At 44.3% G+C, this 24703-nt stretch overlaps 1 protein-coding gene across 2 annotated transcripts in view; it reads left to right on the top strand.

Moving 5' to 3' along the window:
* Nucleotides 1-24703, top strand: part of LOC139406546 (transducin-like enhancer protein 4) — an 83722-nt gene that overhangs the window by 24999 nt on the left and 34020 nt on the right. For both annotated transcript variants that reach the window (XM_071149242.1, XM_071149241.1), the window contains exons 4-5: nt 4126-4170; nt 22517-22579. In XM_071149242.1, coding sequence (XP_071005343.1) covers nt 4126-4170; nt 22517-22579 — 108 coding nt within the window. The remainder of the gene's footprint in view (nt 1-4125; nt 4171-22516; nt 22580-24703) is intronic.

Raw genomic sequence — 24703 nt, 5'->3', positions numbered from 1 at the left:
GTAATGAAGTGTGGTGATGCAGACGTCTTGATAGACGGCGATTGTGGTGTGGAGGTGGAGATCCCTGTTTTGGAAGACCCTGCCTGCGTCTGAGTTTCCCGAAGGCAACAAATGATTGTTGATCCTATTTTGAATTTTGAGGTCGATGCGATGTGAGAGGATGCTGCCCAGGTATTTGAAGGACGGGACTATTGTCAGTGATTTATGTTCAATGGTGAAGACAGGCATGGTGGGTGGAGGGCCGGATCTCCATTGGCAGACCACCTCTGTCTTGGTGGTGTTGATAGACAGTCCCATCCTGCTATAGACCCTCATAGATGCTACAAGGATGGACTGAAGGTCTTCTGGAGTGTGGGCCACAAGAGTACAGTCATCAGCATACCGCAGCTCAAGAACCCGCTCCGTCAAAACCTTGGTGGTTACTTGGAGCCACCTTATGTTGAATAGATTTCCATCCAGTCTGAAGTACACTGCAACTTTGTGGAAAAGCTGGGTGACACATAGGTGGAAGATGTTAAAGAGTACCAGTGCCATCGCACATCCCTGTCTCACACTGATGCTTACTCCAAAGGGCAATGACTCCTGCCCTCCTATGGCCATTGGAGCCATCATCCCATCATGGAACTGGGAAAGGATGTTGACACATTTGTCTGGACAGCCACATTTGAGTAGAATGCCCCATAGTAGTTCCCTGCTCACAGTGTTGAAGGCCTTGGAGAGGTCGACAAATGTCATGAAAAGGTCCTGATGTTGTTCACGGTACTTCTCCTGGAGTTGCGGTGCCGCGAGTATCATGTCGACCGTCTCCTGTTCTTTTTGAAGCTGCATTGTGACTCTGGCAGCAGTTCCTCTGTGATGTTGTTCACCAGCATGTGTAGCATCACCTTGGCCACGAACTTGCCGGCCACTGCCGGAAGGGATATCCCCCGGCTGTTGCCGCAGATGAACTTGTCACCCTTGTTCTTATAGATGGTGACAATGTTTCCATCCCGCCACTGTTGGCGGGACAATCTCCAGGTCCCAAACCTCAGTGATGCACTGGTGGACCGTTCTGGTGCAGAAGTAACCTCCCTTCTTAAGTAGTTGTCAGCACCAGGGGTCTTGTTGTTCTTGAGGTAACGGAGAGCTGATAACACCTCCTGGAAAGTTGGCAAATGGTTGAAGTCTTGAATGGGTGGACGGACAGGCAGTTCTTCCAGGATGGAGTGGTCTGTAGGAGAGTGCTGATTGAGTAGTGCTTCAAAGTGGTCAGCCCACCTCATCAGGATCTGGTTTTGGTCCTTCAAGTGAGTCAGACCATCGGCTGTTTTCATGGGGGTGATGGAGTGACTTCTAGGGCCATAGATAGCTTTAATTGAGTTGTAGAAATTGTGCATGCCGTTTTTGTCGACATAAATTTGGATTTCTTGTTTCTTATTCATCCACCGGCGTTGGGGGGACGTATTCTCACCTGGAGTTTAGCCAGTATCATACGGTGATCTGTCCAGCATTCTGCACCCCTTGTGGCAGGTGTCAGCAGGAAGACATTAGTGTCAGAACGTCTCACTATGACGTAGTCAGGTGCCAGTGTTTGGAGCGTGGGTGCAGCTATGATGTTTTATATTTGTTCTTCTGCTGGAACAATGTGTTAGTGACAATGTGTTAGTGACAATGTGTTAGTGACAATGCGATTGTGCTCGGCACATAGAGTTAGTAGTCTCATGCCATTCTCATTGACCTGGCCAACACCATGACTCCGCTCCATATCCTTTTGTTCTGTCCCACCCAAGGTGTAACCTTCTCCCTCCTCTTTCAGGGAACCGTCATCCAGGAACCTGGTCTCACTCAGGGCAGCAATGTCAATGTTTTAGCGCCTTAGTTCTGTAGCAATCAAAGCTGTTCTCCGATGGGGTCTATCGCTATTATCGTCAGTGTCCAAGAGTGTGAGGGCCAACACACTCGCATGGTCGATCCTTGCCATCAAGTTAATGCGCACGTTCCCTCACGCGCGCGCACACACACACACACACACACGCACACACATGCGAACCTATATACTGCGACATACACCCTCATCATACACCCTCATCTCTGTCTCACCCTCTCTTTCTGTCTGCCACTCTCACACACACTGATACACACAAACAGTGTCACACACCACACACACCCTCCTCGTTGTGGTGGTTGGGGAGGTGACGTCAGCATCAGCAGGCTGGCTTACTGTTTCTCTGCCGGGCTTAGCCTCCGCCACATGCCGTGCACAATCTGCTCCAGACTGACACACACACATGCATACACCAGGTATTATACACATAGCGCTCAATGAGAATGCACTGACACGAGAGGGATATTATATAATGGTGGGGGAGTAGGACAGGGGGCTGACAGTCAGGCAGTCAGCTAGAGGAAGATGAAGCCATTAAGAAACATAACAGACAAACCTGCACAACGCTACAACAACGCTGCTCCGCTCTGCTGTATGTGTGTAGTAGATCCGCCTTGATAACAGCTCTGTGGCTGGCTGCTGTTGTTGTGTTGTTGTGTAGTGTGGGGCTCTTAGCTAGCTCAGCTTCATCACCTGGGATCATAAGCCTGCATGGGGATTTTAGCGTTGTTCTTTTATATGGCTGAGAATGATGATCCTTGGAATAGTATGTGTGGAGAGTTATAGGAATGTGAAATATTAAAATGAATGAGAGTAGATTAGATGAATGAGAATATGCAAGACATGACATGACAGATGTATTTTGGTGTGATTAAGCTGAGCAGATTCCTTGTAGTACACTGTGTAGTGTGTTGTATGCTAAGGATCATATGTGGCTGTACAGTATCTTGATCTTTCATGCCATTTAATAAATTTAGCCTGCCTCTCTATCAGTGTTGACTTTGCCTGAGGAATATCCTCACACAGCCAGACAGACACACAACTCAGTATTAGGAAGGTGTTCTTAATGTTTGGTATACTCAGTGTATACGTTCATTACAGTAATCCATTCCCACATTGTTCACCTCTCTGCATGGGTCCAGCCATGTTGGTTTTCTATGGAGCCTTATGCACTATCTTTCAGCCTATAATATGGTGTGTAGAGCATTCTAAAGCCTTTACATAGTCCTTATTCCTCCATACAGACTGCTCTGTGAAGAGGCTTGTGTTGTCCAGTACATGGCCACATTAGCATATTGGTCCTCAGAACCTACTTATCTAATATGAGAGAGAGAGAATGAATAAGAATGGAGAGAGAAAGAGAAAGAGAGACTAATAATGGTTAGAGTGTGAGGGAGAAAGAGAGAGAGCGAGAGAGAGACTAATAATGGTTAGAGTGTGAGGGAGAAAGAGAGAGAGATGGGGGATGGATGGAGTGGTAGAGGGAGGGAGGACATGAAGAGGAGAGATGGCACAAAAGAACATGGCTTTTATGATGTTGGAGAGAGGAGAGGATTCAGAGATGGACAAAGGAAGGAAGGCTCAAGAGGACCGTGTGTGAGCGTGTGTGTGTGTACCTTGTGAGCGAGCGTGTGTGTGTGTACTGTGTGAGCGCGTGTGTGTGTGCATGCATCGTGTGTGTGTGATCGAGAGAGAAATGCCAGAGAGAGAGATCAAGAGATGGAGAGCGAGAGAAAGAGATATAGACAGACAGTCCCTGTGAGATGCAGAGATTCTGAGAGGGCGAGAAGAGACAGAAAGACAGAAAGACATAGAGAGTGATACAGAGACAGCGAGAGTTTCAGGGGGGAAGAGGGAGAGAGAGGGAGGGAGAGGGGGGAGAGGAAGGGGAGAGATTGGGGGGAGGGGAGAGAGAGAGGGTGGGAGAGAGAGGGAGAGAAGTCAGGTTTGATGGTCATCATTCTCCATGCTGTTCATGTGCCTGCTGAGACTGGGACTGGCTATGTCACAATGACTGATCCCCGCTGTCTCTCCAGCCCGGATGGAAGTTATTACTGTGTACACACACCCACACTGGTGAGACAGACAAACACCGCCTCATACACACAAACACTGACAACGACATACACAGACACACATTCACATTTCCACCATGCACACATGAATGGACCCACATGCACACACACAATTGATCATCTGATTATATTTAATCTATTACCTCTGTATACTTATTGAATGTTGTCATTTCTCTCTCCATACAGTACTATGAGATGTCCTATGGGCTGAACATAGAGATGCACAAGCAGGTAAGAGAGACGTTACTGTCTTTCATTATTACTGTGTGTGTTGTCTGTGTCTGGTCTCTTCCAGTAATGGTCTTTACAGGGAGCAGTATAGGGCAGACACCACAGGCACCATCCCTCTCAGCCCTCTCTGACACCATCCACTGTCTCTGTCTCTCTCTCTCACTCACACATGTCATGATCAGCAGAGTCATGGCAGGCACCCCATGTCCCTTTCTTGTTGCAGAGTGCGCGTTGTGGCACATTATCCACTTGACTGACGTCTTCATTCAAGGTGACTTACAGGCTCATTCTTCTCCATCGTTACGGACAGCAGTGAAAAGGTCCGGTGGTGTTTAGCAGTCCACATGCTGGACCCAGATCCAGAGCTAGGCACAGAACCAAACAGACCCAGAACCATAGTGAATATGTGCCATTAGCCAGTAGCCAGGCCGACAGGGTAAAGCTCCACTGTCGGCTCTACTGTCAACACAGAGGAGACGTGAATAGAGATCTGCCTGTGTTACTCCAGAAAGGGGGAGGAAGAATGGGGGGGAGAGAGGGAGGGGAGGAAGAGAGGGGAAGGAGGGAATGAGAGAGGGGGAGTAAGGCTGCTGGCAGGGGACACAGGAGAAGGAAGAAGGAGGACTGAGACAGGTGATGAGAGAGAAAGAGATACATTTGAGAGAGAACAGAGAGAGAGCGAGGGGGGAATTAGTGTGATATGAGAAAGAAAAATGGATAGTTAAAAAATAGCCAGAGAGCGATAGAAAGGATGAGCCAGAGAGAGATACTGTAGAAAGGATGAGCCAGAGAGAGATGCTGTAGAAAGGATGAGCCAGAGACAGATACTGTAGAAAGGATGAGCCAGAGAGAGATACTGTAGAAAAGATGAGCCAGAGAGAGATACTGTAGAAAAGATGAGCCAGAGAGAGATACTGTAGAAAGGATGAGCCAGAGAGAGATACTGTAGAAAGGATGAGCCAGAGAGAGATGCTGTGGAAAGGATGAGCCAGAGAGAGATGCTGTAGAAAGGATGAGCCAGAGACAGATACTGTAGAAAGGATGAGCCAGAGAGAGATACTGTAGAAAGGATGAGCCAGAGAGAGGTGCTGTAGAAAGGATGAGCCAGAGAGAGATACTGTAGAAAGGATGAGCCAGAGAGAGATGATGTGGAAAGGATGAGCCAGAGAAAGGTGCTGTAGAAAGGATGAGCCAGAGAGAAATGCTGTAGAAAGGATGAGCCAGAGAGAGGTGCTGTAGAAAGGATGAGCCAGAGAGAGATACTGTAGAAAGGATGAGCCAGAGAGAGGTGCTGTAGAAAGGATGAGCCAGAGAGAGATACTGTAGAAAGGATGAGCCAGAGAGAGGTGCTGTAGAAAGGATGAGCCAGAGAGAGATGCTGTAGAAAGGATGAGCCAGAGACAGATACTGTAGAAAGGATGAGCCAGAGAGAGGTGCTGTAGAAAGGATGAGCCAGAGAGAGGTGCTGTAGAAAGGATGAGCCAGAGACAGATACTGTAGAAAGGATGAGCCAGAGAGAAATGCTGTAGAAAGGATGAGCCAGAGAGAGGTGCTGTAGAAAGGATGAGCCAGAGAGAGATACTGTAGAAAGGATGAGCCAGAGAGAGGTGCTGTAGAAAGGATGAGCCAGAGAGAGATACTGTAGAAAGGATGAGCCAGAGAGAGGTGCTGTAGAAAGGATGAGCCAGAGACAGATACTGTAGAAAGGATGAGCCAGAGACAGATACTGTAGAAAGGATGAGCCAGAGAGAGGTGCTGTAGAAAGGATGAGCCAGAGAGAGGGTGAAAGTAAAATAAAAAATTAGCGAGAGTGCACTGAGAAATGACAAGGGGAGCTTTGAGCCAAAGCAAGGAATAATGAATCATGAATAGATTTAACAGTATCTGCTCTTAGTTTCTCTCTTCCCAGCCCAGCCGTGTGCCATTACTCTCCTCCTTATCACGTGCGGGGCCATCTCGTGGTGTGCTGCTGCCATTAATTGAGCCATCAAGCAGTCACTCGCTTTCTACAGGAGTCACTATTCCCTTTAGCTTCTACTGATCAGGGAGGGATGTGTATAGGGGAGGATTTGGAAGGAATGGGCCGACTGCCAACAGGGCTACTGATACCAACTGATCTGATAGTATCTGTGTGTGTGTTCTGTCTGCTTCCCTCCCTTCCTGCCGTGGAGATGGTGATCACTGATCAGCCATGGCATCATGGTGGCTTTAAAACAGCAGGCGCAGCACAGCACACACCTTCCTGCCTCACTGGAAGAGAGAGAGAAACACCGAGGGCTTAGTATAATGGAGTTACATATGTAGTGATATATATGTCGGCAGCAATACAGTCATATCATCAAGTGTGATGTTTTAGGTCTGCAGACAGCTAGTTATATATTCCATGCTATATGTTCTCAGAAGACTCCGGGATATGGTGGTTATATGTGTACAGGAGGTATGGTGCTACATTATATTCACTGATATTGGTCCTAAGAAGCCTGCAGAAGTAATTTTATATTCACAGATGTACACCGCCCCTGTAGTTCTAGTGATATCTGTCATAAGCAGCCTGCAGTAAGCTAGCTCACAGATATAGGTCCAGGAAAAAGGATTTAAATATTCAGTGATATACATTATATACTGTATTCAGGGATATTGCCCGACAATATCCTGTATATTTTCAGTCAGGTCTAGAAGGCTCAGTAGATATAGTTAGTGATAACGGCCTACAGAAGGCTAGTTCTATATATTCAGTCAGGTCTAGAAGGCTCAGTAGATATAGTTAGTGATAACGGCCTACAGAAAGCTAGTTCTATATATCCAGTCAGGTCTAGAAGGCTCAGTAGATATAGTTAGTGATAACGGCCTACAGAAGGCTAGTTCTATATATCCAGTCAGGTCTAGAAGGCTCAGTAGATATAGTTAGTGATAACGGCCTACAGAAGGCTAGTTCTATATATCCAGTCAGGTCTAGAAGGCTCAGTAGATATAGTTAGTGATAACGGCCTACAGAAGGCTAGTTATATATATTCAGTCAGGTCTAGAAGGCTCAGTAGATGTAGTTAGTGATAACGGCCTACAGAAGGCTAGTTATATATATTCAGTCAGGTCTAGAAGGCTCAGTAGATGTAGTTAGTGATAACGGCCTACAGAAGGCTAGTTATATATATTCAGTCAGGTCTAGAAGGCTCAGTAGATGTAGTTAGTGATAACGGCCTACAGAAGGCTAGTTATATATATTCAGTCAGGTCTAGAATGCCAGTAGATATACAGTGCCTTTGGAAGGTATTCACACCCCTTGACTTTTTCCATGTTGTTGTGCTACAGCCTGAATTTAAAATGGATTGAATTGAGATTGTGTCATTGGCCTACACACAGAACCCCATAATGTCAAAGTGGAATTATGTTTTTTTTTTATGTTTACAAATGAATAAAAAATTAAGAGTAAAAATGTGTCTCTTAATAAGTTGCATGGAGTCACTCTGTGTGCAATAATAGTGTTTAACATGATTTTTGAATCAGTATCTCTCTACCCCACACCAGTAGAGGCTCCGCAGAGGAGGAAGGAGAGGACCATCTCCAGTGAATTTCTATTTGTATTTTTTTTATATATTTTTTTTTTAGATAAAACTACTAAATATATTCACGTCACCAAATCATAGATTAAAACAATGTTTTGCTATGAGGTTCTATAGTACCCTCAGAAGCACCCTGTAGGGTAGCACCATGGTGTAGCCAGAGGACAGCTAGCTTCTGTCCACCTCATTGTACTTTGACTTCAATACAAAACCTAGGAGGCTCATGGTTCTCAACCCCTTCCATAGACTTGCACAGTAATTATGGTGACTTCCAGAGGATGTCCTCCAACCTAGCAGAGCTCTTGCAGCATGAACTGACATGTCCACCCAATCAAAGGATCAGAAAATGAACCTAGTACTGAAAGCATAAAGTACAGCTAGCACTGCAGTGCATACAATGTGGTGAGTAGTTGACTCAAAGAGAGAGAAAATAGTTGAACAGTTTTAAACAAAATTAAAAATTAAGGAGAAGCGCTAGAGAGAGAGCTAGCTATATTTGGTTCTTGTATTTTTGTGTCTTTCACTTAGCTAGTGAATTCAGCTAGCTAGTTTAGCCTACTCAAACACCTGGCTCAAACAGAGAGGGATGCTATGTTAGCTAGCTGGCTATAGCTATCCAACACTGGAACTCTTTCAAGTCAACGTGACAATGGTGTAGGCTGTGTGTAGCGGATAGCGGTCATGATATGAAGGTTTGGCTTGGAAAGTTTTTTTTTTTTTTTTTTTTTTTTTTTTGCCTGGTCACAGAGAGCTGATGTGTTGTGCACTGAAGTGCAAAAGGAAAAGGTGAGAGGAGGAGAGCCCGTAGATAATTACGAGAAGGAATTATATATATATAAATACAGCAAAGTGGTCATACTGTTTCTATGTGACTGCTATGAAAGTGAACTGTGTTTGCGTGTGATCAGGTGTGTATTCATTCTTAAACGCAACGAAACAGGGATAAACATACCTGAATTTGTCCAATAGATGCTCTCATTTGCAACTGTTAGACTAATGATTACACCCTAGATCAGCTAGATCACAGGAGGCTTCTGAGGGGAGAACTGCTCATAATAACGAAACGGCGCAAATGGAATGGCATCAAACACATGGAAACCATGTGTTTGATGTATTTGACACCATTCCACTTGTTCTGTTCCCAGCCATTACCACAAACCCGTTCTCCCCAATTAAGGTGCCATCAACCTCCTGTGAGCTAGATGCCGGCAAGAGTGTGCAAAGCAATATTGAAAGTTTTACTGTCTGTCACCTTGTTTACTAAAAATGATCTCGACCTGTGTTGTAAACTTTCATTCATAGGCTAGGTTGTAGCAACATCATGATGGTTACAGGGAAAATGTATCATGTAAGTAGCCTAACCTATCAATGTTACATTGAACTGGGTGAATGGAATATGAATGACAGTCATCCATTATGGTGTAATAGAAGTAAGGCCATGCTCATAAAAAAAATATTAATCCTCCCTCATCTTAAACGGCACCGACTGCCACTGTCCAACAAATGCAATTATCTGGTTATCAGTGAATTTCGAACACAGATCCATCCCCATGACCAGGGAGGTTTTCCAATGACTCACAAAGAACAGCACCTATTGGTAGATGGGTGCAAAAAAAGACACTGAATATCCCTTTGAGCATTTTGAAGTTATTAACTACACTTTGGATGCTGTATCAATACACCCAGTCACTACAAATATACAGGCTTCCTTCCTAACTCATTTGCCGGAGCAGAAGGAAACAGCTCAGGGATTTCACCATGAGGCCAATGGTGACTAAAACAATTACAGAGTTTAATGCCTGTGATAGGAGAAAACTGAGGAAGGATCAACAACATTCTAGTAACTCCACAATGGAAGCTTGTACAGAATTTAAAAAATGACTGACATTGGATACAAGTATAGACTCAGAGCTAGAAAATTGTATATCATACAATGCAGTTGAGGAATAATGGGAAATTAATTCTGCTTTGAAAGTTGATAAACTTGTAACCCCACTTCTGAGAAAATGGCCCTTGAAATGTTTGGTACACACCCTCTTAAGCCTTAGCCCCACCCATCTTTAAGGATTCATGTGGGGCCATGTGCTAAACAGAGTGGGGTAAGGTAGTGTAGTAAACAACCAAAGATTTCAAGACTAAAAGTGGTGAAAGTAGTAGCAAAAATACACTTTATCTAGTCCTTGGCCTATATCATAATCTGACTTTGGTGCAGGTCATGTTGTTCTTCACATGACCATTTCTGGTATACACACAATTTATCAAATAAAATCAAAGTTTATTTGTCACATGCACAGGATACAAGGTTTAAACGGTACAGTGAAATGGGTACTTGCATATTGTATAAATTAAATTGTATACATTATTAGATGATTCTTACCCAGACACACTTGATGGGTCATGTGAAAGAAATGCTATAACCACCCCACAGCCACATCTAGCTAAGTGGATGGGTCACTATTGTCCAGACATGAACACATGTTCATGAAATACAATGGATGACCATAATCACCCCAGACACACCTGGCTAACCTGATGGGTCAGTCATGTAATCATCTGGCAAAGTGTAGTCTTTTGTTTAGATTTGTAGCTAGCTAGCTAATCAATGAACCTAACAGTGCTTTTCAACTGGGAACTTATATGAAAAATATGAGGTCAAATCATGATCAGTGATCTTCATGCCTGAAAGTCAGGGCTCTAGAAAGTGGCCCGAGTTCAATGCAAATGGCTTTCTGAGATATGAATAATATTACTACGCAGATCATGCACGTAACGTTATCTAGCGAGCCAGCCAGCTAATGTTAGCTGACAAGCTAACAGTACGCTTTAACTTGCAATGAAAACGACTTTGACAAAATTAGAAACGTATAATATCCGAAAATGTAGCTAGCTAGACATGGATGAATGCTTCTCCCTCTTTGTCACGGATGCCATGGTTGCCCTTAGTTTGAAGATGTAATCTGGAGACAGGTGTTTTATACAACAGCCTTCTCTATGTTCTCTTTTCAACTCCCTTCGCATATTTTCAATCAAACGCCATAATTTTTTTCCATCTCCTTAGCTATCATAATCTGCTTCCACCAGGCATTCAACTGATTTCAAAGCTCGGTCAACTTCTTCCGTCACAACAACACTGTTGATCCACATTTCTTCCCAATCACTGTCATCCGAAGACTACAATATCTGCTTCAGCCAGCAGCATACCACCCTGCATACTACTGCTGGCTTGCTTCTGAAGCTAAGCAGGGTTGGTCCTGGTCAGTCCCTGGATGGGAGACTAGGTGCTGCCTGAAGTGGTGTTGGAGGGCCAGTAGGAGGCATTCTATCCTCTGGTCTAAAAAATATTGCATTGGGTAGGGTGCCCTGTGTAGGGTGCTGTCTTTCGGATGGGACGTTAAACGGGTGTCCTGACTCTCTGAGGTCATTAAAGGGCATGTAGGGGTGTTAACCCCAGTGTCCTTGTTAAATTCCCTATCTGTCCCTCAAAACCATCACACTCACCTAATAATCCCCAGTTTACAATTGGCTCATTCAATTGGCTCATGTCCAACCCAGCCATTATCTCAGCCAATCATGGCTAATGGGAAGGTTCCTGTCTTTTTCCGTGACTAAACCAACTAGGCTCATAATTTTAACGATTTTATTCGTACTTACAGATAACATACAAGTTAGTAATTAAGGCAAATTAAAGTTCACATGTTCCAGAAGGCATTTCTGCTCAAAAATGCATTTTGATACTAAAATAAATGTTTATGTTCAAATGCCTCTCCTGTGAAGTAGTGATGTGCAACATATGCGTCGTTTCCTGAAACGAGTCACAAATATTTTAAAACATTCATCTTGTTTGCAATAAGGCACTAAAGTAAAACTGCAAAAAACGTGGCAAAGAAGTTAACTTTATGTCCTGAATACAAAGCATTATGTTTGGGGCAAATCCAACACAACACCTCACTGAGTACCACTTTTCATCTTTTCAAGCATGGAGGTGGCTGCGTCATGTTATGGGTATGGTAGCCATCGGCAAGGACTATTTCTTTTTTTAAATAAAAATAAATGGAATAGAGCTAAGCACAGGTCAAATCCTAGAGGAAAACCTGACTCAATCTGCGTTCCAACAGACACTGGGAGACACCTTCTAGCAGGCCAAATACACACTGGAGTTGCTTACCAAGACAACATTGCACGTTGCAAATATTGTCCAATCCAGGTGTGCAAAGCTCTTAGAGACATCCCAGAAAGACTCACAGCTGTAATCACTGCCAACAGTGATTCTAACATGTATTGTTGACTCAGGGGTGTGAATACTTATGTAGACATTTCTAAAAAAAACGTTGTTATTGTGTGTAGACTGGTGAGAGACAAAAAATCTATTTTGAATTCAGGCTATAACACAACAACATGTGTAATAAGTCAGGAGGTATGAATACTTTCTGAAGGCACTGTAGGTAGTGATTACTGCCTACGGAAGGCTGGGGGTGTGGGTGATGTTTTTAGAGTTGCTCTGCTCTATCCCCAGTAGACTCCTAAGGACAGATGAAGCAGCTGGCGTGCCTTCCTGTTCCATCTCTGTGTGTGTGTGTGTGTGTGTGTGTGTGTGTGTGTGTGTGTGTGTGTGTGTGTGTGTGTGTGTGTGTGTGTGTGTGTGTGTGTGTGTGTGTGTGTGTGTGTGTGTGTGTGTGTGTGTGTGTGTGTGTGTGTGTGTGTGTGTGTGATCAAGAGCATTAGAGACCGAGAAAGTGAGAGGGTTTTATAAAAAGTGTGTGAGTGTGTGTGCTCTAGCATCTGCATAATATGAATGTGTGTTTGTTCGCTCATGCCTAATTACCGCTAGCTATGTGCTCAGACAGCACAGTGCATGTTTATATGTAGTTCATATTAATTCACATCCTCCTCTGGTTGTGCTTGGCTGGCGTTATGACCTGAATCCAGAGGTGTGTGTGTAACAGACCTCATTTAGGGAGGGAGGGAGATTCCCAGGGAGCTAGTCTTTTAGCATAATGGGTTTGTCACTCGATCAAAAGGGATCTGAGTAGCTGCACACGCCCTGCTGGGTGTTTGTGTGTGAGCCCATCTGTGTGTATGTGTACGTGTGTGAATGCATCTGTGTGTATGTGTACGTGTGTGAATGCATCTGTGTGTGTGTGTGTCTACAGGTGTGTGCACATGCAAGCCTGTTTATATATGCGTGTGCGACTGAAAGCATAAACAAATGTCTGTGTTTGCCTGCGTGTGTGTGCCAGTATGTTACTGCGTTTGTACGGTATGGTACACTCCTTTGTTGTGTGTGTACTACCACAGTGTATATGTGTGTGTGCTTCCACATTGTGTGTATGTATCTTTTCTATATATATATATGTGTGTGTGTGTGTGTGTGTGTGTGTGTGTGTGTGTGTGTGTGTGTGTGTGTGTGTGTGTGTGTGTGTGTGTGTGTGTGTGTGTGTGTGTGTGTGTGTGTGTGTGTGGCCAGTGTACGGGGCTAGCGGTGTACTGTATAATTGCTTTGTGGTGGACAGGAGTTTAAAGCTGAAGCAGTCTGTCAGGCCAAGCTGGTAAGTTCGGCAGTGTGTGAATATGAATGTCAGAGTAATGGGTAAGCACATTACTGTATATTGCTGGGGAGCCTAGGAGAGATATTGTTAAAAACTCTGGGACCCAGGCAGAAATTTGTCTGCAGGACTGTATTTTTACAGATGCCCTATAAAGGCCTCTCTGTCTGCTTAAGAGCCTGTGTGTGTGTGTGTGTGTGTGTGTGTGTGTGTGTGTGTGTGTGTTGGTTTAACTATCCTTGTGGGGACCAGATGTACCCATAAGGATATTAAAACAAAGTGGAGACATTTAGCTATTTTAGGTTTAGGGTTACAATTAGGTTTAGTTTAGGGTTAAAGTTAGGTTTAGGGAAAATAGGATTTTGAATGGAAATAAATGTTTTGGTCCCCACAAGGATAACTGTTTGTTGGTTCTCACTCTGTGAGTCTGCTTACATATAGCACCAATCAACAGTTTGGACACACCTACTCATTCAAGGGTTTTCCTGCATTGTAGAATAATAGTGAAGACATCAAAACTATGAAATAACACAAATGGAATTATGTAGTAACCAAAAAAGTGTTGAACAAATAAAAATATATGAAATATTTCAGATTCTTCAAAGTAACCACCCTTTGCCTTGATGACAGCTTTGCAAACTTTTGGCATTCTCTCAACCAGCTTCATGAGGAATGCTTTTCCAACAGTCTTCAAGGAGTTCCCGCATATGCTGAGCACTTCTTGGCTGCTTTTTCTTCACTCTGCGTTCCAACTCATCCCAAACCAGGTCAGGTGATTGTGGAGGCCAGGTCAAATGATGCAACACCATGACTCTCCTTCTTGGTCAAATAGCCCTTACACAGCCTGGAGGTGTGTTGGGTCATTGTCCTGTTGAAAAACAAATGATAGTCTCACTAAACGCAAACCAGATGGGATGGCGTATTGCTGCAGAATGCTGTGGTAGCCATGCTGCTTAAGTGTGCCTTGAATTCTAAATAAATCCCTGATGGTGTACCCAGCAAAGCCTCCCCCACACCCTCACACCTCCTCCTCCATTCTACACTGTGGGAACCACACATGCAGAGATAATCCGTTCACCTACTCTGCTTCTCACAAAGACACGGCGGTTGGAACCAAAGATCTCAAATTTGGACTGATCAGACCAAAGGACAGATTTCCACCGGTCTAATGTCCTTTGCTTGTCTTTCTTGGCCCAAGCAAGTCTCTTCTAATTATTGGTGTCCTTTAGTAGTGGTTTCTTTGCAGCAATTTGACGATGAAGGCCTGATTCACGCAGTCTCCTCTGAACAGTTGATGTTGAGATGTCTGTTACTTGAACTCTGTGAAGCATTTATTTGGGCTGCAATCTGAGGTGCAGTTAACTCTAATGAACTTATCCTCTGCAGCAGAGGTAACTTTGGTTCTTCCTTTCCTGTGGCAGTCTTCATGAGAGCCAGTTTCATCATAGCGCTTGATGGTTTTTGCGACTGCACTTGAAAAAACTTTGAAAGTTCTTGAAATATTCCTGATTGACTGACCTTCATGTATTAAAGTAATGATGGATTGTCATTTCTATTTTCTTACAGTATTTGAGCTATTATTGCCATAATACGGACTTGGTCTTTTACCAAATAGGACTATCTTCTGTATATCCCCCTACCTTGTCACAACACAACTGATTGGCTCAATTAAGAAGGAAAGAAATCCCACAAATTATATTTTAACAAGGCACACCTGTTAATTGAAATGCATTCCAGGTGACTACCTCATGAAGCTGGCTGACAGAATGCTAAGAGTGTGCAAAGCTGTCATCAAGGCAAAGGGCGGCTACTTTTAAAAATCTCATATAAAATATTTTCTGATTGTTCAACACTTTTTTGGTTACTACATGATTACATATGTGTTATTTCATAGTTTTGATGTCTTCACTGTTATTCTACAATGTAGAAAATAGTAAAATAGTATGTTTGCTTTACTGCTCTCCTTTCCTCTTTCCCTCTGTGTGTTTCTCTTCCTCCTCTTCCCGAATAGAGGGTCCATCAATCAGAGAGGATGGAAGGGGGGCTGCTGGCTCAGCGCCAGGAAGAGGGGCTGCCCAGAGGGGAGGAAAAGTGGGAGGGAGAGAGAGGAAGGGGGGGGGGGTTGTGAACAGGATGAGGAGAGAAAGAGACCAACTGCACAGAGGAAAGAGAAAGATAGACAGAGAGTCTAAGTGCACAGAGAGAAAGAGTGAGAGAAAGAATAGGTGAGGGAGAAAGAGATCAGTTATTTATTTAATCTGTGGCTGTGACCACAACCAGTGGCTCGTTAGTGCATCATTGGTCACTAATATTTGTCTTAAAGTGTTTGCAGAGAGAGGAGAGCAGTTCCATTACATGCTGACTACCGCGTGCATTGCAAAATAAATGTACACATACATGTTATTCAATCATTGCACCCACACTGCTCACGCGCCAACGAGAGTCTGAGTTGCCAAGCACTAAAACAGAAGTCAGTTCTATTTGTGACGCTGAATGCGTGGTCAGCGTCACAAGTCCTGCCTCCCATGGTTTATAGAAGCAGATACCCACATGCCATCTCATTGGTTATATCCACGGGTGATTGAAAGATGAACTGCGGTCGGTCGGTAGTGGTAATACACCTTTTTATGAAAGTAGATGCCAATCGCTATATAAAGTCCAAAGAAGAAAAAGAAAACGTTTTGGTTGACCGTTTAATGTGTGGATTAATTGGCAGAGTAGAGGACCTTGTGCATTTCAGGTAAAATAACAACTCAACATTTATATCCCAGGACAAATTAGCTAGCAACAGCAAGCTAGCTAAATAGGACAAATTAGCTAGCAACTGCAAGCTAGCTAGCTAAATTGCCATAAATGTTTCATTTATTTTCGACCTGTCCCCAAATTAATAGAATTGGTTCAGAGTTTGATTTGATATTTCAACCTGTGTGTCGGGATCGCGTTTTGAGTCGGGACAAAATTAATTTGCTCACGATGGCGCAGACCCATGTCCTGTCATGGCATGGTGTTTGGCAGCAGGGGGAGGGAGATAAGGCTAGACTTAGGCTGGCTGACCGGGATCTCAATTCAATTCAAGGGCTTTATTGTCATGGGAAACATATGTTAACATTGCCAAGCAAGTGAAGTAGATCATTTTTATTGTTTATTTCACTTTTAATTATTAACAGTAAACATTACACTCACAGAAGTTCCAAAATAATAAAGACATTTCAAATGTCATTATGTCTAAATACAGTGTTGTAACAATGTGCAAATAGTTCAAGTACAAAAGGGACGATTACTGAACATAAATATGGGTTGTATTTACAATGGTGTTTGTTCTTCACTGGTTGCCCTTTTCTTGTGGCAACAGGTCACAAATCTTTCTGCTGTGATGGCACACTTGTATTTCACCCAGTAGATATGATTTCTCTCTCTCTCTCTCTCTCTCTCTCTCTCTCTCTCTCTCTCTCTCTCTCTCTCTGGTGCTACAGGGCTGAAGGGGCTGGGGGGACTCCTGCTAAACACACATGTAGGCGCGCAAGCATACACTGAGATGCACTGAGATGCATTGCAGTCAGGAAGGCATGCACAAACACATAAAATGAAATACTCACACACATGCACAAGAACACACCCACACACACCCTCATCCACCTCTTCTCTCTAAAGCTGACCAGCACAGCCACACTGGGGCTCAGGGAAAGACTCAGCTGGCATTGCCCAAATGAGCACCCACCCCCCCCCCCACCCCCACTCAAATCACATTACATTTCACAAAGCTTTATTAGCAAAACATTTGCATTGTGTTATAAAGTAAATACTCCAGAAAAGCTTACTGCAGCTTGTCTATGTCATACTGAGGATCCACTTGCGTTAGTTTCAGAGTCTCAGTAATGACTCTTGTGTTTCAGCTCACTGTGTTAATTGTGACTCTGAAACATATCTGATGATTGGCGAGCACGCTGAGTGTATATGTGTGCGGGCATGCGTGTGTGTGTGTATGTGCATGCGTTCGCGTTTGTGTCCGCCTCAGGCAGTGATTGACTGGTGTGCTCCACAGCCTCCAGAGGACTGGGTCCTTGTCCTCCCTCTCATCCATCCATCTTCTCTTCCTCCCTCATTTTGTAAGAATTTAGGGTGATTTGCTGCTCTGTTTAAAATGCAGCTTAACATAGACTGACATTATCTCTCCTCTCCTCCACATTTCTCTCCTCCTCATCTCATCCCCCCTCTGCCAGACAAAGAGACAGCAGTGTTCTGTCGGCAGATTATTTATCCTCAGGTGTTTATTGACCAGCTCTCTCTTCTTCCTTTGTATCCATCCACCCATTCATCCATCCCTCTATTCACAGCCCTGCCAAAACTCCCTTACATGCTGACTAGACTGGGCGTGTGCGTCCGCCGTCGCGCGCATGATGATTTTGTCCATCCACACCAGACACGATCAGGACACGCAGGTTGAAATATCAAAACGAACTCTGAACCAACTATATTACTTTAGGGACAGGTCGAAACACTTTAAACATTCATGGACATTCAGCTAGCTTGCCGTTGCTAGCTCATTTCACCTGGGATATAAACATTGGGTTGTTATTTTATCTGAAACGCACAAGGTACTTTTTTCCGAGATCTTTGTAGAATTTTGACCCATTTTGAGTCACACAAAGTCGTGTGTTCTCTACTCCAACAATTAATCCACAGATAAAGGGAATATTTTGTCAGTTTCTAGTAATCTCTCCTCCTTCAGGCTTCTTCTTCTGTGGACTTTATATGGTGGTTGGCAACCAACTTTAAGGTGCATTACCACCACCAACTGGACTAAGAGTGTGGACCTCAGTTCATCTTTCAATCAGGCCGGAGCCTCCCGTCCATTCTCCAGTCCGAGGTCGGCGGCGAGGGTCGCCGTGTTTAAGAGGCCACGGAGGAGGACAATGAGGCGGAGAAAAACTGTGAGCCGCCAGAGCCGCCACCGCGGACAGACGCCCGCCCAGACCCTCCCCTATAGGTTCAGGTTTTGCGGCAGGAGTCAGCACCTTTGGGGGGGGGGGGGGGGGGGGGGTACTGTCACGTTCTGACCTTTATTTCCTTTGTTTTGTCTTTATTTAGTATGGTCAGGGCGTGAGTCGGGGTGGGCAGTCTATGTGTGTTTTTCTATGTTGGGGTTTTGAGTTCAGCCTAGTATGGTTCTCAATCAGAGGCAGGTGTCGTTAGTTGTCTCTGATTGAGAATCATACTTAGGTAGCCTGGGTTTCACTTTTGAGTTGTGGGGGTTTGTTTTCCATGTTTGTGTTTGTTGCCACACGGTACTATTTCGGTTTCGTTCGTTTCACGTTTATTGTTTTGTAGTGTTCAGTTTATGTCTTTAAATATACGTTATGGACACTTACCACGCTGCGCATTGGTCCTCCGATCCTTCTCGCTACTCCTCCTCAGAAGAGGAGGAAGAATGCCGTTACAACATGTGTGTTTGTCTTGGTCTTATCCCGTGTAAATAGCTGGTCTTTTTCGTATATATCTTAATCTCACTTTCTATCTACGAACTAAATATACTTTCCTGCACCCAATGTGGTACGGATCTGCTATTTTTATTCCTTATAACTGGAACTTCCATCAGGAGCTTGCCAGCTAACTAGCTACTAGTCTTTGTTAGTCACAGCTAGCTGTCTTCGCCTTTTTCTCGGTCACCAGCCAGCCTTAGCTCGGACAATACCTGCCAGTCAGCATAGCGCGATGTCAACCCAGAGCTTCTCTCTACCACATCACTGGATTCCTGCCGCTCTGGATCGTTACACCGGATCATCGCAGCTAGCTAGCTGCAAAAGAGTGGCTACTGTTAGCTAACGCCTCTGTCCAGAAGCAAGCACCAGCTAGCCTTGAGCTATCCTTGAGCTAGACCCATATACCAGCTAATTCTAGGGCTACAATAACACCCTTGCCAGTTGGCCTGGACCCTTTATTGTCGACACGGAGCGAAGAAACAAAATAAGATGCTTGTTGACACATAGTTTGGATGATATTATTGAATAACAACATGTATGTGTAATGCGAGCGGTGTGGTCAGCATGTTATGCACTCTTTTGGCAGAGAAAGTCCATGTTATTGCTGACAACTGGCCTACGCTGGAGAAAGAGAGGGAGAGTGAAAGGGATGAAGGAGAAGAAGCCGTGCTGATCTCTGTTTGTAGCAGGCTGCCAAGACTTTTGTCTGACAGATCCAGGATCAGTTGCAGTCATGGTTGTGTTGTTGGCTCGTCAACAACTAAATTATTAGTTTCTCTGTCTAAATAAAATAAAATAACATTTTATTCTTCACATGTTTGGAAACAACAGGTGTGGATTAACAGTGAAATGCTTACATACAGGCCCTTCCCAACAATGCAGATAGAAAGAAAATAGAGAAATAATAGAAAAGTAAAACAAGTAATAATAAAAGTCATAATAAATACACAATGAGTAATGATAACTTGGCTATGTACAAGGGGCACCAGTACTGAGTTGATGTGCAGGGGTAAGAGGTAATTGAGGTAGATACAGTTTGTACACATACAGTAACTAAGAATTAAGTAACATGTAGTAAACAGTAGCAGCAGCGTATGTGATTAGTAAAAAAAATAAGTTTGTGCAAAAGGGTCAATGCAGATATTCCGAGTAGATATTGGTTAACTATTTAACTAACTATTTAGCAGCCGTATGGCTTGGGGGTAGAAGCCTTCCCAGAAGAGTGGGGGCTGTTATAGCAACAGAGGGGGAACTCTCTTATTAATGCCCATGATCTTGGAATGAGATGTTCGACGAGCAGGTGTCCACATACCTTTTGTCATGTTGTGTATATTTAAAACCAAATACTTTTAGATTTCTACTCAAGTAGTATTTTACTGGGTGACATTTACTTGAGTAATTTTCAATGAAAGTACTTTTACTCAAGTATGATAATTGGGTACATTTTCCACTATGGAGTCCACGATCAGCTTCTTTGTCTTGCTGACGTTGAGGGAGTGGTTGTTTTCCTGGCACCACACTGCCAGGTTACCTTGGCGTTCTTGGGCACAGGGACTATGGTGGTCTGCTTGAAACATGTAGGTATTACAGACTGGTTCAGGGAGAGGTTGAAAATGTCAGTGAAGGCACTTGGCTGCTGGTCAGCGCATACTCTGAGTACGTGCCCTGGTAATCAGTCTCACCCTGCGTCCTTGTGAATGTTAACCTGTTTAAAGGTCTTACTCACATCGGCCACGGAGAGAGTGATCACACAGTCGTCCGGAACAGCTGGTGCTCTCACGCATGGTTCAGTGTTGCTTGCCTCGAAGCGGGCATTGAAGGCATTTAGCTCTTCTGGTAGGCTTGCGTCACTGGGAAGCTCGCGGCTGGGTTTCCCTCTGTAGTCTGTGATAGTTTGCAAGCCCTGCCACATCCGACGAGTGTCAGAGCCGATGTAGTAGGATCTGATCTTAGTCCTGTATTGACAGTTTGCCTGTTCGATGGTTCGACATAGAGCTTGGCAGGATTTCTTATTACCACCCGTGTTAGTGTCCAGCTCTTTGAAAGTAACAGCTCTAGCCTTTAGCCTGTAACCCATGGTTTCTGGTTGGGATATGTACATACTTATGTAGGAAGAAAAAGAATGAAATGGTTTGCTTCCTTTTTTTTTTTTTTTTGTGACGCATGACGCATGACGGAACATATTCCAGCCTGTGCTAGCCAAACAGTACTGTAGTTTAGCATCCGCTTCATACCACTTCCGTATTGAGTGCATCACTGGTACTTCCTGTTTGAGTTTTTGCGTGTAAGCAGGAATCAGGAGGATAGAGTTATGGTCAGATTTGATCAATGGAGAACGAGGGAGAGCTTTGTATGCATCTCTGTCTGTGTCTAGCTACATGTATTACTGTTGCACAGCATCAATACAGTTTATTGTAGACACAGTCCAGTGAAAATAAACCCCCTCTGTCTCAAGGCCAATAGGAGAGTCCCTGTTCCCTGTTCCCTCTTCCCTTTCTCTCTTCTGACTATTTCATGTCCTCTCTCTCCCTTTCACCACGCACACACACACACACACACACACAAGCCAGTCTACACACACACACACACACACACACACACACACACACACACACACACACACTATATAATTAGCTAGGTCTTCTCTACCCTTTGAACAGAGCGATGTATCTATCAGAGAGCTGTGTTGTATAATTTGGCCTGTATTGAGATGGGACAGGCTGGCAGTGTGTGTGTATAAATAAGCTCCTGTCAGTCAGTGTAGAGGGGGTGTCAGGACTTCCTGTGTCCTCTAATCTCGTTTGTCTCCCTTTGTGTGTCAGAAACATGTGTTAGATTGGAGGGATGGAGGACACACAAATAGACAACCATCACGGAGGGAGGCAGGCAGGGATGCAGGCAGGGGAGGGAGGATAGAGAGAGATGAAGGAAGGAAAAGGATGAATAGGGTAATAATGGCTCAGTGGGAAAGCTGTTAAAGAGGGTGAGAACGCCTGAGTGAAGAAGAGAACATAATGAGTCTCAGGGCAGAAATAGGTGAGGCATGTAGTGTGTGTGTGCATAGACGTGTGTGTGCATGCTCATTTGTACATTTTCCTTTGTACCATATGTCGTGTGTGTTGCCACATTAGTGCTTTTCTGTGTGTGTGTGTGTGCGTGCATGCGTGTGTATATGTGTGTGTATGTAGAATAGACAACAATTCAATGTCCTCGACTCCTCGCGTCTAGAGAGAGAATTTTCAATGGGCCTCGGCGAGCTAGAGAAAATGGATGAAAGAATGGCATTGAATGCATTGAGGAAAGGGAGAGACCTGCATGAGAAACTGGAGTCTAATAACATAGCTGGCCTTTCAAAGCTTCTCTCTTCCACTTTCTCTCTTCCGGTCTCATACTCTTTCTCTATTATTTTTCTCTCTCATTCACTTGTGGTAGGCTGGGTTTGAAACCAGGTCACCTGCATGCCACATGACTGTTAGTCCGCTGATCTAAAGCCAAGGTATGAGCTTGAGGAGCTCAGTTGTCACCGAACTACCTCCATCACGTTTACTAACCAGATTTGCCTCAATGAAATGATCTAACTTTGATAACTGTATGAGATGGTATGGACAAAGTGTCTGTACTTTCATTGATGTATGTGTTTGTTGCTCCTGCTGCTTCCCAGAAGAAAATTACCCTGATGGCCCAAGGGGCATGAATAATGTTGTGCTATATTACCTTGTATGAAACATAAGATGAGACTGAAGTGTGTGTGTGTGTGTTGCAGGCGGAGATTGTGAAGCGTCTCAGTGCCATCTGTGCTCAGATTATCCCCTTCCTATCTCAGGAGGTAAGAATCACTGACACACACACACACACACACACACACACACACACACCTGGCTGCACTGGCTTTATAATACATAGTTTGTTTTTGTGTGTGTGTCCGGTGACAAGTGTGTGTCCACTGAAGGGAAGGTCACAGAGCTGGCGACTGTTTTACATTGATCAATACTGCCTCTGTGTGTGTTTACGCAGTGTGTGTGTGTGTGTGTACATTTGAATGAGTAAATAGGTGTAGGTTTGGGTCGTTTGAGTGTGCAGTCCTGCTGCGTACGTTTGTGTGGGTATGTGACTTTTTTTCCATGTGGGTGTCTGGTAGCTCAATCAGTGCATACATTAGTACTGCATGTGCATACAGTATGTTTTCTTCAGCGAGTGTTTGTTGTGATATTTGTATTATGTGAACAGTATGTGACAAACGGTGTGTTTGTGAATGAGATTACAAAACATATGTCAGGTACAATATAAGTATGTGGACACCTCCTCGTCGAACATCTCATTCCAAAATCATGGGTATTAATATTGAGTTGGTTCCCCCTTTGCTGCTATAACAGCCTCCACTCCTCTGGGAAGGCTTTCCACTAGATGTTGGAACATTGCTGCAGGGACTTGCTTCCATTCAGCCACAAGAGCATTAGTGAGGTCAGGCACTGATGTTGGGCGTTTAGGCCTGGCTCACTGTCGGTGTTCCAATTCAGCCCAAAGGTGGTCGATGGGGTTGAGGTCAGGGCTCTGTGCGGGCCAGTCAAGTCCTTCCACACCGATCTCGACAAACCATTTCTGTATGGATCTCGCTTTGTGCACAGGGGCATTGTCATGCTGAAACAGGAGAGGGCCTTCCCCAAACTGTTGCCACAAAGTTGGAAGCACAGAATCGTCTAGAATGTCATTGTATGCTGTACCATTAAGATTTCCCCTCACTGGAACTAAGGGGCCTAGCCAAAACATGAAAAACAGCCCCAGATCATTATTCCTCCTCCACCAAACTTTACAGTTGGCACTATGCATTTGGGCAGGTAGCGTTCTCCTGGCAATCGCCAAACCCAGATTTGTCTGTCGGACTGCCAGATGGTGAAGGGTGATTCATCACTCCAGAGAACGCGTTTCCACTGCTCCAGAGTCCAATGGTGGTGAGCTTTACACCACTCCAGCCGACGCTTGGCATTGTGCATGGTGATCTTAGGCTTGTGTGCGGCTGCTCGGCCATGGAAACCCATTTCATGAAGCTACCGACTAACAGTTCTTGTGCTGACGTTGCTTCAGGACAGACGATTTTTATGCGCTAGGCGGTTCAGCACTCGGCGGTCCCGTTCTGTGAGCTTGTGAGGCCTACCACTTCGCGGCTGAGCCGTTGTTGCTCCTAGAAGTTTCCACTTCACAATAACCGCACTTACAGTTGACCAGGGCAGCTCTAGTAGGGCAGAAATTTGACAAACTGACTTGTTGGAAAGGTGGCATCCTATGATGGTGCCACATTTTAAGTCACTGAGCTCTTCAATAAGGCCATTCTACTACCACCAATGTTTGTCTATGGAGATTGCATGGCTGTGTGTTCGATTTTATACACCTGTCAGCCACGGGTGTTGCTGAAATATCCAAATCCACTAATTTGAAGGGGTGTCCACATACTATTGTTTATACAGTGGCTTGCGAAAGTATTAACCCACCTTGGCATTTTTCCTATTTTGTTGCCTTTACAACCTGGATTTACACAACATGCCTACCACTTTGAAGATACAAATGATGTTTTATTGTGAAACAAACAAGAAGTAAGACAAAAAAAATGAACTTGAGCGTGCATAAGTATTCACTCCCCCAAAGTCAATACTTTGTAGAGCAACCTCTTGCAGCAATTACAGCTGCAAGCCTCTTGGGGTAAGTCTCTATAAGCTTGGACACATCTAGCCACTGGGATTGTTGCCCATTCTTCAAGGCAAAACTGCTCAAGCTTCTTCAAGTTGGATGGGTTCTACTGGTGTACAGCAATCTTTAAGTCATACCACAGATTCTCAATTGGGTTGAGGTCTGTGCTTTGACTAGGCCATTCCAAGACATTTAAATGTTTCCCCTTAAACCAATTGAGTGTTGCTTTAGCAGTATTCTTAGGGCCATTGTCCTACTGGAAGGTGAA

Source organism: Oncorhynchus clarkii, chromosome 4 (genome assembly GCF_045791955.1).
Source record: "Oncorhynchus clarkii lewisi isolate Uvic-CL-2024 chromosome 4, UVic_Ocla_1.0, whole genome shotgun sequence".
In the NCBI taxonomy this organism is placed as follows: Eukaryota; Metazoa; Chordata; class Actinopteri; order Salmoniformes; family Salmonidae; genus Oncorhynchus; species Oncorhynchus clarkii.
This window is presented reverse-complemented; position numbering and strand designations above follow the sequence as displayed.